General features: G+C 43.3%; 1 protein-coding gene across 3 annotated transcripts in view; it reads right to left on the bottom strand.

Annotated features, from left to right (window-relative positions):
* Positions 1-630: 630 nt before the first annotated feature.
* numbl (NUMB like endocytic adaptor protein) overlaps positions 631-9,971 on the bottom strand; it is a 65,619-nt gene continuing 56,278 nt past the window's right edge. For all 3 annotated transcript variants that reach the window (XM_085245095.1, XM_085245094.1, XM_085245093.1), the window contains exons 6-9: positions 9,535-9,742; positions 9,156-9,425; positions 4,535-4,714; positions 631-4,443 (exon numbers count right to left, since the gene is read on the bottom strand). In XM_085245095.1, the coding sequence (XP_085101221.1) occupies positions 3,305-4,443; positions 4,535-4,714; positions 9,156-9,425; positions 9,535-9,742 (1,797 nt within the window). In that variant the 3' untranslated portion in view covers positions 631-3,304. The remainder of the gene's footprint in view (positions 4,444-4,534; positions 4,715-9,155; positions 9,426-9,534; positions 9,743-9,971) is intronic.

Genomic DNA, 9,971 nt, shown 5'->3' with positions numbered 1-9,971 from the left:
AGGGCCATCCAATCAGAACAAAGCTGGCTTGAAAGCTTCAGTTCATCCATTGTGGTTCAGACGGTGGGACGAACTGAAGAGCAGCATGAAAGCCTCGTGTAAGATAAATATGGATTATTTCAATCTGTGAATTATGCAATGCTGCTGTGTGGAGCTGTAAATGACCATAATCTTTGCTTTAAACAAGCAAGACATAACATTTTATTTAGTTACATATAAAGGTGTTTTTCACTCTTCGTCTGCAGCACTGCACTACCAATCTCCTGACTGTTACATATATAGCCAGCAGATATGAGAGCCGTAATGATCTTCCCAGATAAATGCCGGTGAGGACTATCCAACATGTCAGCATAACTGCTCTAAATCGGCTCGCTTGAAGGGTTTCTACTGTGGTTTAAGAACATCCAGGGAAAAGTGTTTAACCCATTTAAATCCAGCTGATGAAAAAGCACAGCAACGAAGCCGACAAGTATGAGCCAGAATGATAATAACAGAAGAAAGAGAACGCAGCTTTGCTTGGGGTTAAGCATAAAAGATCAGCTGAAGGATGGGAAATGTCTGAAAAGAAATGAGTCAAAAAATGGGGTAAAAAGAAAACCACAATCACTACCCAGAAATCACAAGCAGGTGTAATATTATATTACTTTATTTATCTTTTGTACAATGTAATTACAATACAAATATGTTGGTTTAAATACAAAAATTCTGTAAATAAAGATTAAAAATAAACTCCACTGGTTTTGCTTTGTTACCATCACTAAACTATGGTTTTACAATCAAGTTTATGAGGTCATTTAGTTTGCTTTAACGCGGAACACAATTAACCTACATTTACCATTTTTGGGGGGGAGCGTGCAAACAAGAGTTGAGGGCAAAAAAAACCCCAAACGATTTTAAACAAAATAAAAGCATCAATCTCATGAGGGAATCGGATTTGTTTTTGTAGAGAGAGGGAGCGGATTGGATTTTTTTTCTGTGGGGAAGATATATCAAGTCATCAGAAAACAAAGGGGTAAAACCTGGGAGGAGCCGAGGTGGTGTAAATTAGGCCAGTGGCATGTAAATTTAGGTTCTCTGAAAAGCCGGCCACAGGAAGAGACCAAACAAGCTAATTAAGCGCTAGGGAGTTAATGAGCAGGAAATCTAATCAGTGGCAGTCCATATATCCAAACACAATTCAGTTCCTAAGGAACATAGCAGGAGCATCTGTGGTCAGATTGTAGTTTAAATAACATAGAGAAGTAACCCATGGAAAAGCCCTTCATTACACAGGCCTGCTTGAACTTTTAGTAAGGTTGCATCTTTTGGACAAACACTGAAGGCTCTGCTGACAGTACTGGAGTTTTAGCTATATAAGGAGTTGCGCACAGTTTGAGAAAAACCTTGTTTATGAGGCTGCAGTTATAATAATAATAAGCAACATTGTTTTCATAAATTCACATGATTAAGAAGTGTTGTTTTCTTGAGGTTTTAAGAGACGAGGAATAGGATGCTGAAATGAAAGCGGCTTGACCTTGAGGAACACAAAGATGGCAGACAGTGCTTGTGTCGTGGGTGATGAATGTGTCTTTGTTCGACGTGTTTTCACGCAAACTGCCTCTTGCTTTTATCTTGGGTTGTTTTGTTTAGTTTTTTTTACGCACATCTGATTTTCCTTCCTTCAGACTTCCTCCATCCCATTCTTTAAAAGGTATACAGTAGCAACATCCTCTCACATACAGCTTATCCTTCATCTTTCCTCTCCGCTGTTTTTTTCCCCCCTCTGGTAATCAACTGAATCTTTGTTGTCCCTAATATTTCGACATCAGAAACCCTTCCAGTTTTGTTTTTCTTTTTTTTTCAGCCCACACGCCTGAATCGATATCTGCTCGTGTTTCTCTTCTCCTACAGTCCAGAAATCAGTTGTGAGTGTAGCCCTGCTGCGTCACAGCAGTGCAGTAGAGGTGAATACACAATCATACTGTACATGATGAGACTTTACCCTGTGTTTGAACACATAAAAGGACTTCTGAATGTTAGAATGTAGTGCATCTTTTTCCACCAACCAGTTGCACAGTGTTGCAGAGTTTTACTTTTTTAAATCCACTGAGTTATTAAAGTTCCTTGGGTTTGTCCGGTGAAGATGGAGTCCAAAGGACTGTTGTGCTGTATTGTCCAGAGTGTCTGTGTGCTGGATATCCTGAAGACATTTTTCAAGTCCCAGTGCCCTTTAAATTAGGCATTAGCAACAGAAATGGGCAACAATGCCAAAGTGAAGCCATACAGACTCAGCTGGCCTCGGCAGCAGCAGTGGAGCATATTTATTTGACGGCTAACGGGTGGAAGAAACATGCCGCTATATACACACTTGTCTCACATGTCACATTACTGTATGCCCTGGTTATTTGGTTCCTGTTACATGATTCAGTTTCCCACAGTGCTTACCTTCAACTGTTTACAACCTGCTACCTGTAGTTTTACCTACTCTTTATGATTCAACAAAAATAAATATAGGGGATAGAAATAAAAAAACAACATGCTCCTGAAACACTGCTTTGACATTTAGATTTTTAAGTACATATAACCTGTTAAAATAAAAAATAAAATACAATAAATAAAATACTTTTGGCCATAAATCTCTACTATTGGTCAGTAACTCCTTTTGGATTCGTAGGGTTGAGTCTCACGTCATTGACTAGTCCTTTCAGGTGTCTGAACTTCTGCTGTGCTTTGCTAAGATCAGCGTCAGTCTGTTCATCGGTCAACAGGTCACTGCTCTGCTTCTCCACGTATCTTGTCACATAACCACATTTGCTAAAGTCTCCACCAAAATCAAGTAAAATTGCCAAGAAACATGGGATTGGAATGCATCTGAGTGGAGTCCCCTTTTCAAAGAAAAAAAGTACTAAACTGCATTTCATCCCCTCAACACTGTACTTGGAGGGGGCACGTGCAGTACATCTGGGGACTTCCAGCAGGTAAATTAAAGCCAGAAGTGAGAAGAGAAAGCATGGAGGAGAGGCAGGTAGCAGGTGGAGTGAAAGGATTTAGTCCATCAAGTCTAGAGAGCTAGAGACCTGATCCTCAGATTACAGTCCAGCAAGCTGCTAAGTTACTCTATGTTTCATTGGAGCATGAAGAAAGCAAGATCATTGTAGGCTCCTATGAGGGCATTCAGCAAGTTGCTAGGCTGCCACAGGTTGGATCCTAGGCTAAATGTAAGGACCTCCATCCCATTCTAAGCAAAGATGCTGGAATTAGTGCCTGGCGTCCCGAGGCTTTAACTCCAGGATGAGTGCTACAGCTTTGGGAGGCCAAGTCTGTCTTAGAGCTCAATCTCAAAAGTCTTTTGCAGATTGTTGGAAAATGGGTTGGCTGTCGCAGCTGATGCCTTGTTCCCAGGCTGCTGAGCTGCTGGTTTTGTCTCCAAGGCTGCCCACTTGGCCTCAAAACGGTCATCCTCTTGGGAATCAACCACCGGAGCTGTTAGCTGGCTGCCCTCTGGCGGCCAGCTGCTACTAGTGCCACAATTTCCACTAGTGCTGGAGGTCCCATTTTGGAGGGCCACTGTGGTGCTGCTGTGCGGTGCAAGGCCATTAATGGCTGTTGATAAAGGTGGAGTGGATGAAAATGGAGGTGTTGAAAAACCTGCAGAGTGGCCAACGGCACTAGGTGGGACTGGATAGGAATGGGCTTGCCCGACTGCTCCAAGCGTCCCCACCTTGGGTCCTCCTCCTCCAGCCGAGCCCATAGTGCTGCCTGTGCCCGACGAGCCTGTGGCAGTGCAGAAGACGTTGGCCACCATTTGCGATGGTGTGATGCCTACCACAGGCACACTGGCATTGGGATAGGTCATACTGCTTGCTAGACCTGGCATGTAGGTCTGCATGGGCACAAAAGCAGGTTGGACAGGCTGACTGGCAAACATTCCCACAGGGGCTGGAGTGTTATCAAAAGCCAAAGGGAACGGTTGCATGGAGCTTGGAAGTGAGCCTGGAGGTCCAGGGAGGGAGGGCTGGATCATGGGGGCTCCAGACATGCTTGGCCCTGACATGGTGGGTATGGACATGGACGGAAGAGACATAGGGGGACCCGAAACTGGAGGTCCAGGTATTAGAGGAACTGATGATATCGACATTGGTGGGAGGGGCATCGGAGCCTGACCTGAAAGAGCAGAGGGGCCGGAAATAAGAGGTTTGGACATGGGCACAGTGGACACTGGGGCAGCTGACATGGCTGCCTGACTGGACATCTGATGACTGGAGATGGAGGGAGGTCCGGGGATGGTGGGGATGGCAGGGCCGGGAGGAGGTGTCTGTTGGGCCTTCACAGCCTTGGAGACCTCCTCCAACCATCTCTCAGCCTCAGATGGCGTGCGTTTGTGGCCACTTTGCATTTGCATCGCCACAGAAACCGGAGGAGGAGAGTGGAGAGGAGCTTCCGCCTGTACCCATGAGGAGGTGGCTAGAAGTGATGGAGTAAAAGTTTTACTTAAACTTGCCCACCACTTGTTATAATTCAAAACTAATATTGATCTATTATAGTCTCATCTTACCTTGCATTGGCGCAGGTGGAGGAGGCAGAACAGGGGGCACGGTGCCGGTTGGCGGGCCATTTGCAGACAAGGAAGGGTTGGAGAAGAGCTCGTCTGATGGTTTGGTGAACGAGGTGTTGATCTGGCTACACAGAGCATTTATACTGCTGTCTCCCTCACCAGGCAATCCCATATCCATCTCTGGTATTAGCAAGATAAGGACACACGAGGGGGAGGTGGGGAAAGAGAGAGAAAGAAATGAGACAAAGAGTAAAGCATGAAAAGAAGAGATGGAATACACAATTGTTGAACAGACCTAGTTAGCATCAAAAGCATAAAACTAGAGCATTTAAATACTTTGATGCTCGCCACTGTTTGACCTAAAAAGCAACAAAATACAAGTTTCTTACATCAACCATGGGTTAAACCACTGACTGCAGATATAAATAGATAAAATTCCTTCCTCATAGTCTCCTGAGCCTCCCTCACAACCTCAGAGAAATGATGCTTGTGTTTTTTCCTCGTCCTTCCTGTTAGAGTTCTTTCACATTGTACTTTCATAATATGAATACATAGACAGATTCAAGAATACAGGAGTGGGATTCAAGTAAAGAGAAATACATGTTTACAACAGATGGGCCCATTGTGTAGCAAATCGCACTGGTGTGCCATTCAAATCCATTCTTCTAATACATGTATATCTCTCTTAACTGTCTGCATTGTATGGCTACAAGCCTTGAATTATACTGGAGGGCGCAGAGGGCGCTGGAGGCATGTGTAAGGTCTCCCTTCAAAGATTTCTCTGTCCTTTGTTCCACAAAGACCAGCCCTGTGATCCCTTTCCCCCCCTGCTCTTGTCAGTGCCTCTCAGAGTTCAGAGGTACTTTAAGCACTTCACATGTGTGCCTATTCTCTGTGTTTTCCTCAGTGCAGTGGCAGGTTCAAGGGCTGGTAGAATAGTAGCTGAAGGCTAAACAGGACAGCTGATTGACCGCATAAATCAATACGCACATTGTACAGGGAGTCACAAGGGAGAAGGCAGGCAGACGAATTGGCTGAGACCATTTAGGTTTTATCTGCGTGTGTGTGTGTGTACCTGTCTATATGTCTATGTGGGGACTAGTTTGTGCCTCCAAGACCACTGAAATGAGGACACTTTGGGAAATTGAGGACCTTTTAGCTGGTCCACTTTTACTTCATGACACGCCTCCAAAAAGCTTTAAAGCTTCAAATAACAACATATCCACCACCCTGGATACGGTAACAGTCACTGGCGAATGGGAAATGGAAATAAAAGGATGGACCCTATAGTGAATGAGAGTGGCTGTTGTGGTTTAGTATTCCAGTCATATCAAAAACTCTCTCTCATCTCTTCTAATGACTGTAATCAGCCTTGCTACTGAGCACTCTGATCCTGTTGCACCACAGAGAATGGGTGGGGGGTGGGGGGACTGTGTATTTCTTTTTATGCAACCTGTCTGGGCTAAATCAGTTATGTTTAATTGCCCTTAAAAAAAGCCAAGCGCTCCCAAAGTTGCACAGGCAGCAGCTGTCAGCGTTGTCACTTATCGCAATAATAACAGCACTTCACATAACTGCTTCTTTTTTTCCTTGTCAAGTATTCAGTGGAAGGTAAGCATTAAAATGAAAAAAGCAGGATTACACCTGCTCCACCACGAAAACATGAATGTAAATTCACCTAAGATCTGCGGATGATTTATTCTGTAATATGATTACTCAGACGTGTACAGTCAGGGGTCAGTGATGTCACGCTCAAGCCAAATGGAAAATGTAATAACCCTCCAACAAACAACCATGACGCAAGTAGAATACAGCCCCGTGTGCAGATAGTTTGTAGAGGCAGTAGTCATGTTCTTTGACTTCTTTGGAATAACAAATAATTACTTGGAAATGTGGGGTTTGCAGTACCTTTAAAAAACAAGATACCATTCCTTCTTGAAGAGTGACATCCCGCCTGATTTTCCTGTGAGTATCTGAGAGGTATTTTGATGCCATGTGTAAATTAAGTGTGGTTAAATCATCTCCAGAAAAATGAAGTGTGAATGAAGTTAGCCTAATATTAGTCTTTAGCATCTACATGTTAATATCATAAATCCTTCTGCTATAAACATAGTTTATTGTCTATTACCACTACAAAATATTTATTTTGTTGCCATTATTTTTTTCAATGTTGTATCCTTAACTGCCTGTGAAACCTCCATCCTGCTACTGATCCATTAGTAAGTATATTAGTAGCTTTAATACTGATTTAAAGAAAACTAATGGTGAAACGAATTCATGGTTATTCCACATCATACAGAGAATAGCTTAAATAGTTAACTTTCTATGTATCCTAAAACATTAGTGTACTTTTGGATCTTCCCCTTTCACACAAAAGCTCTAAATTAGACACCTTTGTTACTATAATTGGTGCACTTTCAGTAATGGTGCAGTCAGTCTAACAATTAAAAAGGTGGTGCTTAACATGCTGCTCAGCTAATAGGAGACAAAGCAACAGATAAATCAGGGCTCTAGAGTGCGACCAATTTGGTCGCAAATGCGACCAAATTTCTCCATGGTGCGACTAATAAAAAATACTTGGTTGCACCGGTGCGACCAAGTAAAAAAAATACTTGGTCGCACCGGTGCAACCAAGTATTTTCTCGGAAAAAAAGTTTCAGCAACCCTGAAAGTCTCCGTGTGTTCAACAACAGGCACACATTATGCCCATGTCGTGTTCTAAACCAATCAGAGATACTCAGAGGCGGGGACCTCTGTGATTGGCCGTGGTCCAGATATTCCTGCAGACCTACTTGTGTTTACGTTTGAAAGTGCGGGCAGATAGAGAAGGGTGAGTAGCCCAGGTCAGAAGTGTATGAAGTTGGTATTGAGAAAATATGAAAAGAACAATTGATAACTTTTTCGTTAAGTTAAGGCCTGATCAGTCCAAAATTCTGAGCCAGCGCTCTGACACGGAGCCATCAACCTCTCCGTTTTTGTCAAACACTGGTCCGGAGACGGCATCAGAAAATGAGCCACATACGATCGACTCCCAGCCGGAGTCCACTGAAAGTAAAAGTGAGAAAATGTATAGATTTCGAATCGAGTGGCTTGACCAGTTTCCCTGGCTAAGATACAGCCAAGCTGACAATATGATGCACTGCATTTATTGTCGCGAGTGTGGAAAGACCATGGCCGGCAACACAGCATTTGTCACTGGTGCTAATACGTTTCGAATTGAAATGCTGAAAAAGCATACAGCATCGAGAAGACACATTATATGCCGCGATAAATGCTCTGCCAAAATGTCCCCGCTCCCCACTGCCTTTCAGCGGCAGGCAGGAGTAAACAGGTCATCGGAGGAGGCCGAGATGATCATTAAGTTTAACATCGCCTACAATATTGCAAAAGAAGAAGTTCCGTTTACTAAGTTCAAGTCAGAAATAACTCTTCACAGGAAAAATGGCTTGGACATAAACCCCACATACAGCAATGATGTTGCGTGCGCCCAGTTTATAGGCGTAATCGCTGACACACTGAAAAAAAAGACGTCAGTGGAAATTGCGAACAGTACATACATGGCCTTCCTGATCGATGGAGACGCAGACATCGCCACAAAAGAATGTGTCATTGTGTACGCTCGTATCTTGCAAAAAGGAAGACCAGCGAATATACTGATTGGACACATTGAGGTCCAGCATGCCCATGCCCAAGGTAAGCCATGTCATGTCACGTAGCCTATGTATATGATTAATAATATTACGTCGTGTTACTGAATTAACCATATCTAGCATGTTCTTATCATTGAAAATTAAACATAGCAATAATACATGAATATAGAAACTCAAACGGAAAAAGACTGCATTGTAAACTCTTGATCTGATAAGTAAATGGTATTTTTTTTTAATTTGTTTAGGAATTTATGCTGCCTCAAAGAAAGCATTTGCTGCTCTTGGGGACCAGTGCAGTAACTGGTTGGATAAAATCATTGCTATGGGGGCTGATGGAGCTGCTGTTAATTTGGGCAGCAAAGGGGGTGTCAAGTTAATCATTTTGAAAGGTTGTTAGTTAATCATTTACAAATCAAAAAAAACGTGAACATGTAAAACTGCGGTGTTAAGTAATGCAGTTTAAAAATTTGGGTACGCCTAACTTTTGTGCTTGTACGCCTAAATTTTGTGCTGGTGCGCCTAAATTTTATTTTTAGGCGCACCAGTGCAACCATGGCAAAAAGTTAGTCTAGAGCCCTGTAAATGATGGCCATCACTGAATGTCATCTAAATTAATGATATGTCAGCATGAAAAATATAGTTTGTGTGACTGCGGAACAATCATTTTGATTACCAAATTACACATCCAACACACATTTAGACATTTCTAAACCTACTAACCTATCAAAACACGTGCTACCTTCTCATAGTCTTTATTATTCAGTCACTAAAACCAAATTTATTATTATGACAAAAGTGTGAATTGGGCACAGATATAAACTCATGCTTCGAAGGAACAGCGCTGTAGTTTTTGTCGCCCTACCCCACATTCCAATGTTGTGAACTTCAGCCTCTATCAAAACAGGACTGGGGTCAGGAGGTCAGCAGATGTCAACATTTGTCAGTATAACATCAAAAACGTTTCCACTCACCAGGGTTCTTGGTCTCGAAATCTGTCTTGCGTTGTAGTGTGGATGGCAGATCATTGAGACGGAGTGACAGCTGCCTCTTGAAGGGAGAATTCTTCTGACTGAGGGCCGGAAATCCTCGGAATGAGCCTTGACGCACCAGCTGTTCAATGGGCGCGTGGCGGCGGGGGATGGCATGAGGCCCGCCTGGTTCTGGTCGCTCCATAGGGGAGGCCGCACCCTCGGGTGGGGAGGCGGTGCCAGGTGGAAGGGCCGGCATGATAGAGGGCTGGTCTGGAAGAAGAAGGGATTACGATAATTACTGCTGTTCAGGACAGTTTTTATGTAAATATCATGGTGCTATTGTTGCCTATGCAGCTAAAAAAGAAAAAAAAACTTCTACCTTTCCTTTTCTCTTGCAGCTTGTCCTCTCGCTCACTACTGCTGCCCTGCTGGCTGCAGGAGGAATTGGCGCGGAAGGAGCCCTCTCGCACAAACGAGGTGCGACTAGCATCAAACGAAGCCGTCACACCACACTCCTTCTCTCTGCGCTGCTTCCTCTCCAGGCAAGCAGCAAAGGCACAACCCACTGCATGGCTCAGTCTCTCCCCCTGATGCAAAAACAAATAGAGAGGGGGGAAAAACAGCATTAAAACACATTTGCACACTTTCCCTTGTCCCAAAACAACATGATTTATCATATATATTTTGAAATGCCTTTTTCTGTATTTGTGCATAATAGAGTTTCTTTAGGATTGCAAAGAAACTTTTATATCAGTAAAAGTCAAAGTAAGTTATCCCTCTGAAAGCAAATCATTTCAGAGGGCATTTTACACTGAG

This window comes from Mchenga conophoros, linkage group LG14, assembly GCF_057382185.1.
Source record: "Mchenga conophoros isolate Kocher_MC1m ecotype Shallow Benthic linkage group LG14, M_conophoros_male_GT1.1, whole genome shotgun sequence".
NCBI lineage: Eukaryota > Metazoa > Chordata > Actinopteri > Cichliformes > Cichlidae > Mchenga > Mchenga conophoros.
The sequence above is the reverse complement of the archived record's forward strand: the minus strand, read 5'-3'. Positions and strand labels throughout refer to the sequence as shown.